The sequence below is a fragment of the Malurus melanocephalus genome, unplaced genomic scaffold (assembly GCF_030028575.1).
Source record: "Malurus melanocephalus ecotype Western Australia unplaced genomic scaffold, MMel_1.1 scaffold_60, whole genome shotgun sequence".
Taxonomy (NCBI): domain Eukaryota; kingdom Metazoa; phylum Chordata; class Aves; order Passeriformes; family Maluridae; genus Malurus; species Malurus melanocephalus.
This window is the reverse complement of record NW_026623292.1, coordinates 1,173,379-1,188,903: the sequence shown is the minus strand read 5'-3', so window position 1 is coordinate 1,188,903 and position 15,525 is coordinate 1,173,379. Positions and strand designations below refer to the sequence as shown.

At 39.6% G+C, this 15,525-nt stretch overlaps 1 protein-coding gene across 1 annotated transcript in view; it reads right to left on the bottom strand.

The window, feature by feature from the left end:
- Window positions 1-15,525, bottom strand: part of PDZRN4 (PDZ domain containing ring finger 4) — a 230,694-nt gene that overhangs the window by 32,203 nt on the left and 182,966 nt on the right. The window contains 2 exon segments of the mRNA XM_057366133.1: window positions 8,608-8,710; window positions 10,264-10,517. Of these exon segments, the coding sequence (XP_057222116.1) occupies window positions 8,608-8,710; window positions 10,264-10,517 (357 nt within the window).

The following is a 15,525-nucleotide window of genomic DNA, read 5'->3' as shown; positions in this document are numbered from 1 at the left end:
TAGAAACATTTCCACTGTAAAGCATATATGGAAGTATATGGGATAATAATGTAAGAACTGTCTAAACAAAGAATTTCTTCAAAACAGAAGATTTATAATCCAGAGATTTCCATAAGTATGAATATATTGCCAGCACCTTTCTCTTCCATCACTGACTGAAAAGCACATACCAYGCGTTGTAACATTGCCCAGCAATAAAGTGTTGCTGAACTAAAGTCACTTTTCTTCATTTTCCTGGAAAAACATAACCTCTGACAAGTAAGAATTTTTATTAGCTTCCAGGTGAGGTAAGCAGTAACCCTGTACTTGTTTTATGGAATCATGAAACAGAATGAATACCACTGACTTGATATATTTTCCTCCTGTTTAAAAACACAATAAATGGTAATAACTTTGATAAATTTGCCCATGTCAGTTTYGTGTCTTTTTCTCCCCATTTTCTCGTGATCCTGTGCAGTTCTGGACACAATTCAAATACCTAAACTGGGATATTCATTACTTAGGGGAGGTGAAGTGACAGCAACTTCATTCACTTTGAATGCCAGAATTTTGCGATGATACACAGCAATATGCTCAAAGCCAACATCAACTGCAGCAGAAACTACCCTGACATTCTCTTCTATCTAAATGACCCAATGACCAGCAAGGAAGAAGAGTGATTTAATGGCCAGAAAAGAGATGCATTACAATTAAAAGCTTCTGGCTTTTACTGCCAGTTCTGCCACTGACTGACTTGGCAAGTCTCTCAATAAAACTGTCCTTAGCTCACCTGCTTGTGAATTCCTGTAGCAGTACAGGACATCACAACACTGAAGAGCCTCAGTAAAATGGTTTTGTTTCATTTATTTATACATGAAAAGTGGCTTCAATATGTGAAAGGCAAATGAAAAAGTGAAAGGGAAGGGCTGCTCCTTTTACCAATCCTTTGCTCATTTACAGTGTATAATTGACCACAGTTAGRGAGAAATTCCGTGTTTATTATTGTCTATGTGAAAATCATACGCAAATTATTGAGTATTTTAAAAATAAAAATGCCAGTGAAATACMTGATCTTATGCTGTTTTATGCCAAAAGCATACTTAAACAGTCTTCTTTTATTTATTATCCTGTGTTACTCAAAGAAATACCGCAAAAAAAGTTCCAGTGCCACTTTCCCCTTTTAACTGTGACCTTTTCCATTTTTAGTCAGTAGCTGCAGTCAGCTGGATCACAGGCTGGGCGTTTGCTGCTCAGAACTCCTTTGAATCAAAAGGAAAAAAACACAAGGAAGGACTTTAGAAGCCCTGATCATTGTAGTACTTTCTCAGGTCCAACTGAAATAAATATATTTAATAGTCCAGGAGAATTTCTCACAAGATAGCTTTAACAGAGAGTCTGGTTTGTTTGTCCCCACAAACCAGACTCTCCTAAGCAACCAAGACCACAGATTACAGGCACACACACATCTGTTAATTTCCTTCATCATACTTCTTATTAGCAGATACTATATAATATTAAGAATTACCCCCCAAAATCAGAATAGTGGTGTCAGCAAATATCTCTGTACCATGGGGCATCCATGATTTARCCATATCTGCTAGGTCTGAACCAATGGTCAGAAAATAAACACAGTGTACCAACTCTCTCCCCTAGGATAACAGACTGAGAGARTTGTTCAGCCTGGAAAARAGAAAGCTTCGGRAAGACCCCAGAGCAGCCTTCCAGCACCTAAGGAAGGCAACAAGAGTGCTGGAGAGGGACTTTATACATGGACATGTCATGATAGGACAAGGGGTAAGGGCTTCAAAATGAAAGAGTGCACACTTAGATTAGATATTAGGAACAAGTTCTCCACTGTGAGGGTGGTGAGACACCCAGAGAAGCTGGGGATGCCCCATTCCTGGCAGTGTTCAAGGCCACTCTGGATAAGGCTTTGAGAAACTTGGTCAGGTGGGAGATGTCCCTGCAAAAGGCARGGGGATTGGAACTAGATGATCCTTATGGTCCCTTCCCATCCAAACMATTTCATAAATATACAATAGTTTATCTAAGGCCACTCTGAGCTGTCAGTTCAGTCCCTTCACCACAACAGCAGCTCCATAAGGTAAAGCATCTGGTGAGAAGCATCTKCTTTTACCACTGAAAATCTACGCCACAGCAAGTTTGTCCCTATTCCTCCTACCACATCAATCAGGTCTCATGACAATGGAAAGACACAACCTTGTCCACCATTTCAGCTCTTCTAAACTACAACACCCATATCTCTATTAGRGCCCTTGTTTCTTGACACCTTCTCTTTTAAATTATCTGGGGGCTGCTGAATTAAAAAACCGCCTTTATTTCCTAAAGGYGCATTTTGTGATTCATCTCCAATTTTAAGTTCAGGATAAAATATAAAGGAAATACAATAAAAAACCAAGCACAACCTCATAGCAAGTCRCAGAGCTAGCTTCATTGTACAGAAACACTCATCAAGTAACAAAACAAAAGAGCCTGACTGCAGCAATCAGCAGTGCTGGCAGTGTGTGCACAGAAGCTGTTTCCATCAAAGCTGTTTGTWCAGGTACTAGGAATTGAGGACAAGCTCCAGTTGTGCTACAGCAAGCTCCTGTAATGCTCACACAGGGGWGTTTGCAGGCTATCAGAGCTCTGGAGGGAGCTGTTACAGGCTATCAGCTCAGTAATCCTCATGTTAAAAAGGCCCTAAATATGTATTTACAAGATAGACAGACCTGTTTGGTTTACTGGTTAAGTAATCCATGCATTGAAAAGGTCTTAAATAGGAATTCACCAGGCAGGCAGGTYTCTCCTGGCCTGTTACAGAACATCACTGAGACTACACTTCAGTGGTCCACGAGAACGTCAAYCCATACATACTTAAACATGGTCAAGTAACTTTATTCAGATAAACAGACTGCTTATTGTCCTTACTCAGACTGCTAATCTGAACAAAATTACTCCTTCTTTAGTTCTAAGGAAAAAATACCAATAAAATCAATCACTTCAAAAGTATGATGTCACAGAACTGGTAAATTTGAATTTGCTCCTGAAATACCTTCCTTCATCACAATGGAATGAGTATTACAGGTAGAGTGAACCAGTGTTACCACTGCACTGTATCTACTACAACGCTCAAAGACGGTAGAAGAAACAAAGAGAGCAGGATAAAATTTTCCCCTATGCAACTTTTAAGTGTCCAGTGAAAAGACATCTACACAAAGACTTACTCGTGGTTTATTCCAAAAAGGTTTTAGCTTATCTCTCCTCAAGGCCTATTTTCAGTTATTTGTGAAAAAAACCTGACAGTGTCTGATCCAGAAATGTTCAGGTCAACAGGAAACCTTAGGAATTTCAGCAGGTTTGGATCAGGCCAATAGTAAACTYAACTTAAAGGACTAATCTAAATTTACAGTTAACAGATTTATGAATGYGGATACTTACCAAAACATTTAAATGAATGGCTGTGTATAACCATAAATTAGCACTTGCATTCAACATTAATACACACATTTATTTCCTTATTCTGATGGAAAAATCTGTCCCTTGGGTCTGCAAATCAGAACATGATCTTAAGAGTAATAATTTTTGCCCTGAAGTATTAACCAGCCCTCAGAGCACTATGGGTTTCTCTGCTTAGGAGGAGGTACTTATGATGTAGTAAAGCAACTTGCATATGAATATTCCAATTTCCAGAAGTCCTATTTTCACAGAAAGGAAAGGAGCACAGAAGGAATCCAAATAGCATGTGTGTAGTTTCATGCTCCAAGAAGGAAAAATGTCACATGGCTTTTTCTAAAAATACTGTGTCTCTCATGGCTGCTGYTCCCTCCAAGAACTCTTATCCTTTCACTGCCTGGACCCAAAAGGCTTCATGAAACCTGACATTTAGTGACATGAACAAACTTTCTCAGCAAAACAGTAAAATAAAGCAGCTCAATAGTTTCTAAGAGGAGAGCATTAGGGTACCTCATCATTTCATAGAGGGTCAACTCTACCCTTAACAACTTTTCACAAGTACTGGTCTTAAAACTATCCCAGTCTATCAGGACTAGCACTGGCATGCATTAAAACTCAAATCATCAGACACAGGCAAGCTAACACAGCGGCTGCCATTCTCCCTTTTTCACTCTGAAATGTTTCACTCCTGGCATGAAGAACTGTTGATGTAATTTTCCAGGCTCCTGAAAGCTGAAATAATCGCTTGTGCCTAAAAATGAAAACATGAAGAGCTGGGAAGCCTTTTAGGCAATTATGCTGGTTTCCTTGGTACATCCACATTGACTAATATCCAATATTCCTCCAAAAACCCCTCAGTGTTGACAGAAAACCTAAGGCCAGTCTTCCTCACACATGCAACAACAGATAATGCAAACCACTGTTAGTCCTTCTCAAGGATGTSTGCTTTTGCTGTTTGGAAGAAGCATTCAGCTGGAAGTCAGAATCTTTTCCTGAGATCTATAAAGTTTTAAAAGCTATAATCCCCCAGCAGAAAGCAATCTCTTTCCATTCTGCTTTTGCTCAAAAGCTACATCAGTACATGCATGGTATGAAGGTCTCTGCCCTTGGATAAGGACCTATGGACTAAACAACACTACCAGYTTGTGCCTGCTTGTAATGTCTTATTTTCTTGTCTCATTAGACTGAATGYGTAGGATCAGACATCAGTGATGCTTTTATTTGATCAGCTTTGTCATTACAACATTCCTTGTGGGTTTTTTTTTCCTACCTATATTTTAACTGTTCCATCCTTTAAATGACTCTGTCTCCTTCATTTCTGCGTTAGTGTTAAACAAAGCATACAAAGTTTCTCTCTCATGAATAGCAGGTTCATCTTATTAAATAAGTGCACATCCATCAGTTTATTTACTCCTCCCTAGCACCAGTATCCTCCATCCTTTTTCCAAGGACAAGCTTTAGAGCCATGTTTAACAGAGATTTACTGGGGACTGTGATGCTTTTAGTCCTTTCACCTCATTGGTACCAGCAGGTGTGACGTATACTCMAAATCCACTTGATACAATTCCAGCAGTGCAAAGTCACTCAAAGYTGGGTGGGTTTGTCCTGAATATCTTTGGCTCTCTTTCAGTGATAATGACTGCAAGTCTAACAAATCAGCACTTACAAATTCCTGCTTCTTAGAAGTCCTCATGGGTATCTGGCTATGCAAGAATTGTAAATCTTCTGATGTCTTTCTGCCACCACTGACTGATGCTGGCTTTGCCTTCATCTCAGTATCTACCAGCAATTCAGATTCCCTTTAGCACAACTTTTGCAGTGGCAACAAAAGGATGCTCAAGTTGGCAAGTGGCAATCCCCCAGCTCCATCATCTTCCCAGCCATTTGTTTAAAGTAAGGCACTGTGTGGAGCCTAATGAGCCTCCTTGGGAGTTCATCCTTCTAAGACAGTTGGCGCACACTCGAGTTCATTGCACTGTGACAGTCTGAGCACAACCCACTGGGCTTTTCTAGCTTATAGCTGGAGTAGAAGAGTCTTGCAAGTGTCTAATTCTACCACTGCAAGTGTAAGTCCATATCCCCAGTGCTGGCTAAGATATGTGATCTCTTTTGGTCTCTTATGGTGGCAACTCAGGTACTCAAACACGAGCAAAAACCAAAGTGATCAGAGTTTTTCAGGACATTCTCTTTCTTGGAAAACATTTTTGTTTCCAGCACCTCATTTGCTAGTCATCTTATTTCCTTACTTCCTAATTTGGATCAGTATTTTACATTTGTCTCAGAACTGATGCATTCGTCATTTACAAACCATTTCTAGGAAATAATGAGGTTTTCTAGTACTTTTTCTGCTCACTGTCTTGTTTCAACTCCTTTCTGAAATCTCCAGGTTTGGTTTTTAATCCATTAAAAAATGTTCATGTTTGCCATGGAGATGCTYGTCTGTATCTTTTTGTACAATGGGAAGGTTAATGGCACATTTTGGAAACTGAACCATGCTCATGACACCAAATAGGTTTCTTGTTGGGTGTGATTAGCTAAAGTTCACACCAGAAGGCTGCTACAGATTAAAAAATAATGATAAAATCAAGGAACACTGATAAAATCCTCCTTCTAAATAAAGCACAGTAATAACAATAAATAYCTTTCCCCTAAATGGAGAAGTCAATCAGTGTGAGGTAGAGAACATGCTGTGCATCTTCCATCCAGCCTACAGACTGTGGGGGGCATGAGCAGAGCTTCTACATCCTCTCTTCTTACTGCTGTCACCCTTGTATAGACTGTGATTATTTTTGTTCATATTTTGTCATTTTTTGTCTTCCCAAATCCTTGAGCATCATTTACCTTCCCTGTTGCTACTGCCACGGCAGTAGAACTTGTGGGGCTATGCTGGATATCAGATTAGGCAGCAAACCTTCTAAAATTCTATTAAAAGATAAAAAAGGATTATTTCCCAAATCTGTTTCACAGTAAGTAAYACTGGCCTGAGTGAGGGGCCAGAATACATTAGGGCAAGTCCCTCTGTCCAGGAACTGAGTGGCCACAGCAGGGTACACCCAATGAAAATGCTGTTGTAGAGACCATGACAGCGTTGGACCACGGCTTCTACTCCACCCACTGTCCTGCTGCTTCTCCCCAGGACTGGCAACAGGAGCTAGGAAGTCCCTTTTGACTCTGAGACTTTTTTTGGGATGGAGATATTTAACTCTGAGGACAATGCTCTCAGTTTTTCCAGATCTCTAGTTACAGCAAGGGAATTTAATAATGTCCTACAAAGGCCTGAAATAGCAGATAGTACAACCAATGAGTAACCTAAACCATAATATTACCATATGGGCTTAAATTCTGGGAATGTCTTTCGTGGGTAGAGCTCTGCTAATTAAAGGCTATGAGATGTTCTTGTTTCTCCTACACAACTTTCATATTTAGTAGAAAAYATTCTTCTCAGAGGAGTCTAGACAGTTCCTTTCCTATTTAAATTTCACATGGAACACTTTATTTCAGTCATTCAGTGAATATGCCTTGGGCAACTGAATCACAGCTGACAGCAAATTAATGACTACGATGTTGTGATTAGCAGAGATTACAGGCAACTGAGAACCTGCCCAAACATTTGCTGTTGTAACAATATTTATGCCAGCCACAATTAGGGATTAATAATGGCCACAAAGAGGACCTGATTCCACCAGGTAGACCTTTAAAAATTGTCACTGGCATTCTTATTAAATGGTGAAAACTATTTTTATTTTACCATTTAAAAAATTATTTCTAGATGCTAACATTACTAATTAATTTAAATATTACCAGAAAAAAAATAGTTTCTATTACTTTTCAGAAACGCATATCATGAATAAACACACTTGACAGAGAAATTTAATATGTATTACACAGGGGGAGYCAAAATAGAAATTAAGGTCTGAGACTCTTGTGCTGTGAGATACCACTGCAAAACCCAACTGGGAAGAAATAATGATTTCACTAATCCATAGCAATGATTTTTTGAGGCGTTCAAATAAAAGTTTGCTTGTTCTGATGAGATTCACTAAGTAGATGTTATTTGATTTTTCTGCTTTCCGGGGAAGAACTTCAGRTTCTCCAGGCTGCTAGAAGAACAATGGGCTGGACTTGCAGTTGAGCATCTTAGATGCTAAAGACACAATAAAAGTGAACTCTCTGCATATTTGCCAAAGCTTTGGCCTTTCATTTAATTTCCAAATGTCATCCAGTTATACRAAACCTTTTAAAAGGTTTCTTAAGGTAGAGCAAACAGGAGGATAGGATGTTTTTAGTCTTGTATTAAAGATTTTTAATTATTTATAATCATTCTTATTTAAAATACAGTAACTTGAACTTACGCAAAGACTCAGCACTGCTTAATAATAAAAACAACCATCTGCTTCTTATGCCTGTTCCTATAAACATTTTGTTATTGGATGACAGTGGAAAACATGAAAAGCTAATGACTGACAAGTAGACTATTTAGATATTGAAATGAAAATCTAATGAAGAGCAACATCACTAATCACATGTTATTATTTCAGGAAGCTTCACATAACGACTTTCCAGTGACTCAGAAACACATCCACCCTTGTCACCAGAGAGTGCAATACATTGGCAGCAAAGGGAGATTTGTGGTACAGAGCACAAATTCTTATAACTGCAATACTTACAATGTCAAATATCAAAAAGCAAGTAATAAAAACTATATTCATTTTCCAGTTTGAAGTGTGATCTTACAAACACTCACATACACAGCCAAATATCTGGAAGACTGATTGCTAAGGCATGAGATATAAGGAMCATTGATTCTTAAAATTAGAGGTGGGAAGGAGAAAGTAATTAAGCTTCCAGTAACCACTCTTAATTGTGGAAAGGCCTGCTTTAACGTGTTAAAGAAAAGCATCTGAGTTGCAGTCTCCACTACACAAAGATGTTTAACAAGCCTCCTAGACTTGTATGTAGTCACCCACAGCAGAATTCTGCTTTCATATTTCAGGTGTTGGCCTAACCCCAGTAAATCCTGTGATATTACACAGGTATAACATAAAACAGCCTTTGTGACAATTTTTAAGAAGTAATCCCACTCTTCTTTTTCTCAGAGGAGCCTGCTATCAGCTGTGTAAATGCYATATCTGTAATAACAGAAAGAGAGGCTGAAGTGTGCACTGATCTTACCTCATACTCAAAGTCCTCTGCTCTATCTGCATCAGCAGGCAGGCTGGAAAGATACTCATTACCTTCATAAAATTCATGCTCCACTGGGTGAAGAGAATGGCAGCTGTGGGGAACAAAGCAGTACAACAACAGCAGATGAGACAATAGGGATTTTTTGAAATTAAAAGGTGGTAAGTCCCCCTGCACCCCTCCAACCTCACTTTGTARTTTTCTCATCTCAGGAGTGCTACGCTGAATGGCCTGGCAGTCTGAAAGGAACTGTACCAAGAAGCAGCATAGGCTGTTTTCTTTGCAAAAGCTATGCTCTGGCTGAGTTCATTATGCTGGGTTCATCTTTTGTCAGATTTACACAAGGTGGTTTCTTAAAAGGGTCTGGTTTGGGCCCAACTGCTTCATTGTGACAATTTTTGATTCCTTATACTCAGAAAGGTACATAACTCCAGCTTCAGGCGCCGTGTCATGGCTGGGGGCAACTCACTAATTATTTGCTCATAGCCTTGAACACCCACGATCCACAAGCCATATCACGCTCACAAACTCTTCAAGAATTTGTGTAAAGTAACTTGTATGATCCTCCTCTGTTAAAGTGGTAACRGGTTGGTGAAGTGCACTTGAGCAACTGCACAGTTACAAATGTCAGTAAACTGCCCTGTTAAATGGCTTGGAACAGAAGGAGGTTTTTACAATAGCTTTAGATCCAAGGCTGGATCTCAGCCATGCTGCACCCATGTAGATCTATCTCAGCAGAGGCTGAAAACTTCCCCTTGCTGAGGGCAAGGGAACTTCAACCACAGTAGCCTGCAGTTTAAAAATACCCAGTAACAACTCAGAAACGCACGTATCCTGCTGCTTGCTGTGCAGCATTCAGCAGTGWGCCTGATCCATCTAACCCAGAACTTCTGAAAATGGACCTGCATCAAAGTCAAAAGTGGCATATTCTGYATCAGCATCAATTCTGCAGACACACAAGATGCCATCATGTCAGTGAAAGAGCTCTAGGGCTGTTACAGTTTTGCAGGCTACAGAGGGTCTGTAGGGTCATCTGAGGCCACCCACTACATGATGTTATTTATGAGGTGGAGTCAAAAGAGGAAGACCCTTACACCCCTCTATACATTTAAGGATAAGCACCACCTTCTAGTGTTTGCATCCAATTCATTTCCAAAGAATTCACMTGAGGGATAATTCAATTCATGTACTTTGCCACATGACAGATGAAATGGTACTTTGTGATCTCTATATTTTTGGAAGTGTTTWGCTTTTGATAAGGGGACCTTTATATTAAATCACCTGTTTCTTTGATTTTTTTTTAGAAGAAATCTGGAAGAATAGAAAACAAGACAAGTTCTTCCTAGGTCTGAAGAAGCCTTTTTGGTACTTCAGAACACAGAAGTGTTTTTCTTATTGACTAAGGCTTAGCTCTGGATGAGCAAACATATGAACACAAAGTAAACATAGCTGAGATTCCCTCCTGTGGCCCTAATCCACCAGCAGAGTTTAGGAAAGCTGTCACTGAAGCCAGAATGGGATAGTGGTTATCAACAACATTTGTTATTTGTTTAAGGTGTTCCTGAGATTTTTCCAGGAGAAGGCTACAAGACCATCATTGTAGTRCCTCCATCCCACAGGTAAAATGAAGAAAAAGATAAACCATACCTGTCTGAAAGTAGAAAAGGGCAGATATCAGGAACTGGTGGTGTGGAAGGCCTTAGTTTGGCCAGAGCCATAATGTGCTCAAAAGTGATGTCAGTCTGAGTGCTGGCATCCATGAGCCGAACATCCTGAGAGCCGCTGTGAGCTTTGGTAGCTGGGGCTCGCCGTAGAACCTGAACCACAATGGGCTCCTTGGCATTGCGAAAAGCTTCCACTGCTTCTTCATGAGTGGCCTTGGAGAGATCCTTCCCATTGACCTAGGGAAAAACAGAAAAATATGGCAAAGGTTAGCGAAAAGGGAGCATAAAAACATGAGTGTAAGACATAGGGGATGAATTACTTGTGCAGTGTATGGCACCTGATGACATTGATGACCGTATTTTGGTATCCATGCAAGAGGAAATATACAGCTGGGAGGAGAAATAAGTTCTTTACAAAGTTCTTTGCCCGAAATWAGAAATGGTTCGAAGCATTCCATAACTGTCCCACCCAGTGAAATCCAAACACAGTAAAAAAACTACAATATTTAGAAAGTAATTTAAAACTATTTCTCTCATCCTATTTTATTAATTTCGAGAAGTAAAACTAAAATGGGAGGGGTGCCTTTAATTTTTAATTTCAGCATTTTCTGTGGCATGCAATTGTTTTAAAGGATTTCTTGCATAGCACTGGTATTGATGCAGATGTCAAAACACKTCTCTGATGTCTAAAAAGAAACAAGGCAAATTTTCAATGTTTTGTCACTTATCTGCTATGGCTGTTACACAACCATTAAGACCAAAGACAGGAAGATTTGACTAACACAGTCACCTGCTGCTCTTTCAAAGAAAAAGAACTAACTGACTAAATAATTTGCTGTGAACAGACAAATAATAAACCAGAGAAACTTACATTGCAAATGCAGCATAGTTTGGCAAAACTTAAAGACTGTGTCAAGATTTCTCTCTGCTTCAGACAAAGCAGCAACTTCCTCCTGATGTAGATGAGGCATTAGGGTATTAAAAAAAACATAACTGCAAGGCTGGATTATGCTAAATTTATATGAATTAGGTGTTTGGGACAAGATTTGCAAGCATCAGCCCACTACAAAATGTGAAGGTTYATTGATCAATGGCAGTCAGGAGCTAAGCCCTTGAACACAGGGCTGTACAACATCCTTATACAAAAAAATACWATTCTGCTCTTTCCAGAGCCATGGRAGCACTGCTGACTGCTACACAGGACCGAACTGCTGCGAGCTACTGTGGAAATGAGATGATTCTGTGCTGGGATAGAAAAGCAGGGCTTTCTAGTAAGAAATGTTAATATCTGAAGGTACCAAAACCTGATTAAAATTGATAATCCTGGGAAAACCTATACACTGGTAGCAAATCAGAAATAGGATTCTGCTGCAAGTTCATGCTCAAATTACCTTTGTTGTATAGACAATGAGTCATACAACTTCATAAAACTTAATGAACTAAGTCTAAAGCCTCCCCAGAAATGGGACATAACTGACTTTTTCCCAATGTTTGCAAATTGAAATGCTTGCAAACCTGTTGAAATGCAAATTTCTTTGTCACATCACTCCTTCAAGAAATTACTGGATTTTTTTTTTCTCAAAAAGGGAAAAGGCAAACAAGAACAATGTCCGCAAACTCAAAAGAGCCTCCGTAACTCAGCAGCCTTCAGTAACATTTTGAAGCAACTCGTGCAGCCGTASTCCTGTCATATTTATGTGCATGGCTGGGATACTGCTGACCATTAATTCAATGCATTTATCAGCTCAGTACAGTTCCAGAGTATGTGCTCAAGTACAAGGTAGCACCATCTTTCCTCTGACTTGAATTCCAAAGAATCCACACTTTCATGCCCATGTCACTCACAAGGACATGCAAAATAACCACACTGTAATGTAGCCACCAATGTAAAGGTCAGCTCATCCTTCTAGCTACCCCGATGCTGTATGCAGTGATAAGAAGGCTGTAAATTTTGGACACATTTCTGAACATCTAAAAGCTTAAAACTCCTTGTGCTGAAGGCCTGGCATAGCCAAAAGTACCACACCACTGCAGCCTAGAATGTGATCAGGTAATTCGAAAGGCAGCTAGCTTGGTCACCTCGTTCAATGCATATCTATGGTCTGTCTGATAACTGAAGCCAAAAATATGAAGATTCAATGTTATAGTTTTATTATTTAAACTATCATCCATCAAAATATAACCTAATTATAATCTAATTTACATGAGAAAATACCAGTGGTATCTAAGAGGAAGAGCCAGAGCAGTCAAAGGACAATTTATAAGAAAATCAAAGAAATTTCCCCAAGGAGAGAACTTCTGCAAACCCTCTTCAATAACACAAGTTATGCTGCCAAGGTGCCCAGACTCAGCCCCATCTAATGGAGGCAATTAGAGAGAAAGCTTCAAACCTGGGTCTTCCAGCCACTCTTCAATTCCGGTCTCTGCTTCATTCTTTTTTCTAACTGAGATACTATCAAGGACATAATTTTTCAGTTTCTGTGATTTTTGTAACAAGAATGTTCTGTAGGGTCTCTGAGGGACTCTCATTCCTAAGGCCCTAAGAAAAGAAAAATTACTTTCTGACCCCCTAGTCCCTTTTGATACTTTTTAAGCTTCAGATAACTATATGGTATTTCTCCTAAAAGTAAATGCTTGGGAATAAATATCACATAGCAATGTATCAATTTTTTCCTCTATTCAAGTATGAAACACACAATCCCTTCTGTATCCCAGCTGAACCAGATGGATTTTGGCACAAGATAACCATTTTATCACAGATCCACATCAGCAATCTAAAAGATATTTGGATAGCATACAAAAACATTTTTTTTTGTTGAGAACCAGAAGCTCTGTTTATCCACATCAGTCAATACTTATCACTTATTCTGAGGAAACAGACATAAATTCACAATAATGCCATTTACATGCAAATTTCATTTCTAAAGAATAATAACATTTTAAAATCACATGAATGTGAAAAATCACAAAAGATACACATTTTCATTTATCCTAGGAACCTATGGCTGACCTCYATTTTCATTCAAATGCCTATTTAATTTGTTGACTTTAAACACATTCTCTCCTTTATTTGGTTTCTTATGAAATACAAGCACATCGGACCGAATACTTGTTTAAATTGTCACTTGAAGTTCATCAACACACTTTGTCGATCTGCATAAAGGTCACCTAATTTACAAAAGCCTCCTTTCTCAGAAGAAAATCTATAGCTGAATTACTCTATGCTGGCAGTTATCCTGTCCACTTGGGGCTGAGGAGAGAGAATTAAAAAAATACCTAAGCCCAGTTCTACAGATGGGGTTGGAGGCTCCCTTCATGCAGCTTCTTTAAAGATTTTCTTCCTCCTGYATTATCTCCCAACCTAACACTCAAATATAGTTACCCTGGGAGTCAGAGACAGCTGAGCACTTATTTACAGCAAGCCATTTACAGGTTCTTAGTGGATGATTAAATAAATTCCTTGCCTCGGAAAGGTTACTTTCAGTGGAATCCAGGGTACTATTTTAAGTGGATAGGGAAATCAGTCACTTTTAACAGTCAACACAAAGACATGGGAATACATTTGTTGTAGCAGATGGGCTAATTAATCCACGAGCAAGTTGTGAATGTTAAGTAAAGAATATATCTTTTCACATGTAAACCATCCTCCTGCCCTCTTTGATTAAGCTTTTGTTTAATGAATGCTCTCTTCCCCTATCCCCAGCTATTGGACACACTGCAAAGTCTGGGCCACTTGTCAACATCTTCCCCAGAGTGACTAGTGGCCACTGCCTGGATCCTTGCCATCGCCTTTGGATTCTTGCTCTAAATCCAGCCACATGCAGAACTTCATCAGCATGAGAGAATAAACAAGGAAATGGGCTTTGTCTTCCATGCAAACATCAACTGGCATTGGCCRACTGCCACCTCTAACGCCAGCACCAGGGCACACAGGCTTATTCCCTCTCACACAGAGGTGGACAGCAGAGAAGGACAGGACTAAATAACAAAACAGTGACTACAACAAATGTAGACAAATTGTTGTTAAGTTATCCTCATGTTATGAGTTCCAAAGAAAAGGTGAAGAAAAATCAGTCCTTTGATGAAGACTGCTTTCAGGATTTAAGTGCCTGTGACTGAAAATTTAAACTGGCTAGTCTGTCTTATAACACTTTTCTGCTCTTGATCATTGAATGCTGGCCAGAATTTTTGAACCAGAAGAGCCAGAAATGTTGATATGTTTCCTTTAGTCTTTATGTTATATATTAAGAGAAAAATAGCAGAAAAATAGGGGAAAAAAAGAAAAAAATATGTATAGTCATGTGAATACAAGTATCACAAAAGGTGTGGCATTAACAGCTCTGAGATAATCTCCTATCCTCAGCAAATATCTGGCATATGCAAGTTTAAATTTAAGATCAGCTCTGCTGAAGTAAAATCCTTTGAGACGCTTCATTTATTCAGTAAAGGCAATGGGAAGAATAACTGAAGTGTTCTGCAAGAGCAGAGACGTCTAGACACACAGCTTTCCCAGYGAAATGACAGAGATGCTGTCTGACATGATGATGGAGTTCACACAAGGCTCACTGTCCTAGGAGATTTCACCACCAGGCAGAAGATGCCCCTGACCTGACAGGTGCTAAATCTGTTCTCATCACAGCAGCCTCTTCACCTTCAATCTCTCACCCTAAATATACCCAGGCTACCAKTCCCTGGCTGCATCCTTGGACAGCAGACTGGCACAAAGAACAAACTTCCTWAAGTTTGACCAGTCCTTCTTTAGGACAGGAATATGTGCCCTCCCTAACTGCAGGCAACAGAAAAAAAGAACAAAAACATACCACCTTCCTCCCAGACTTACAGCTTTTGGCACACAGAGACTCTAGAAAACCTCCACTGCTGAGGACCAACAGTTGTGAGGCTCCATGGGCAGGACAGGGTGGCACTGCACATGAGACCACATGCTCCATGGGACACACATGCAGGAGAGGATACTGCGAGGCCTCTGCTAACATAAATGTGATATATGAAAAGGGCATTTGACACACTGACATTGCAGGTCACAGTTTAGTACTAAGCCACATTTCTTCAGCAAGTTAATCTGGAAGACAGCAAATTCAGCCATTATCCAATACCCCTAYCTCAGTCAGGGTTCATGCAAGTTCAGTAAAGGGGCAACTTTTATTATGCTGGTTAATGACATTTCCTCTTCCTTGGCCAGGTGAGTTAAGCGACTCTTGTTCCAATTTGATCCTTTGCTGCCCTG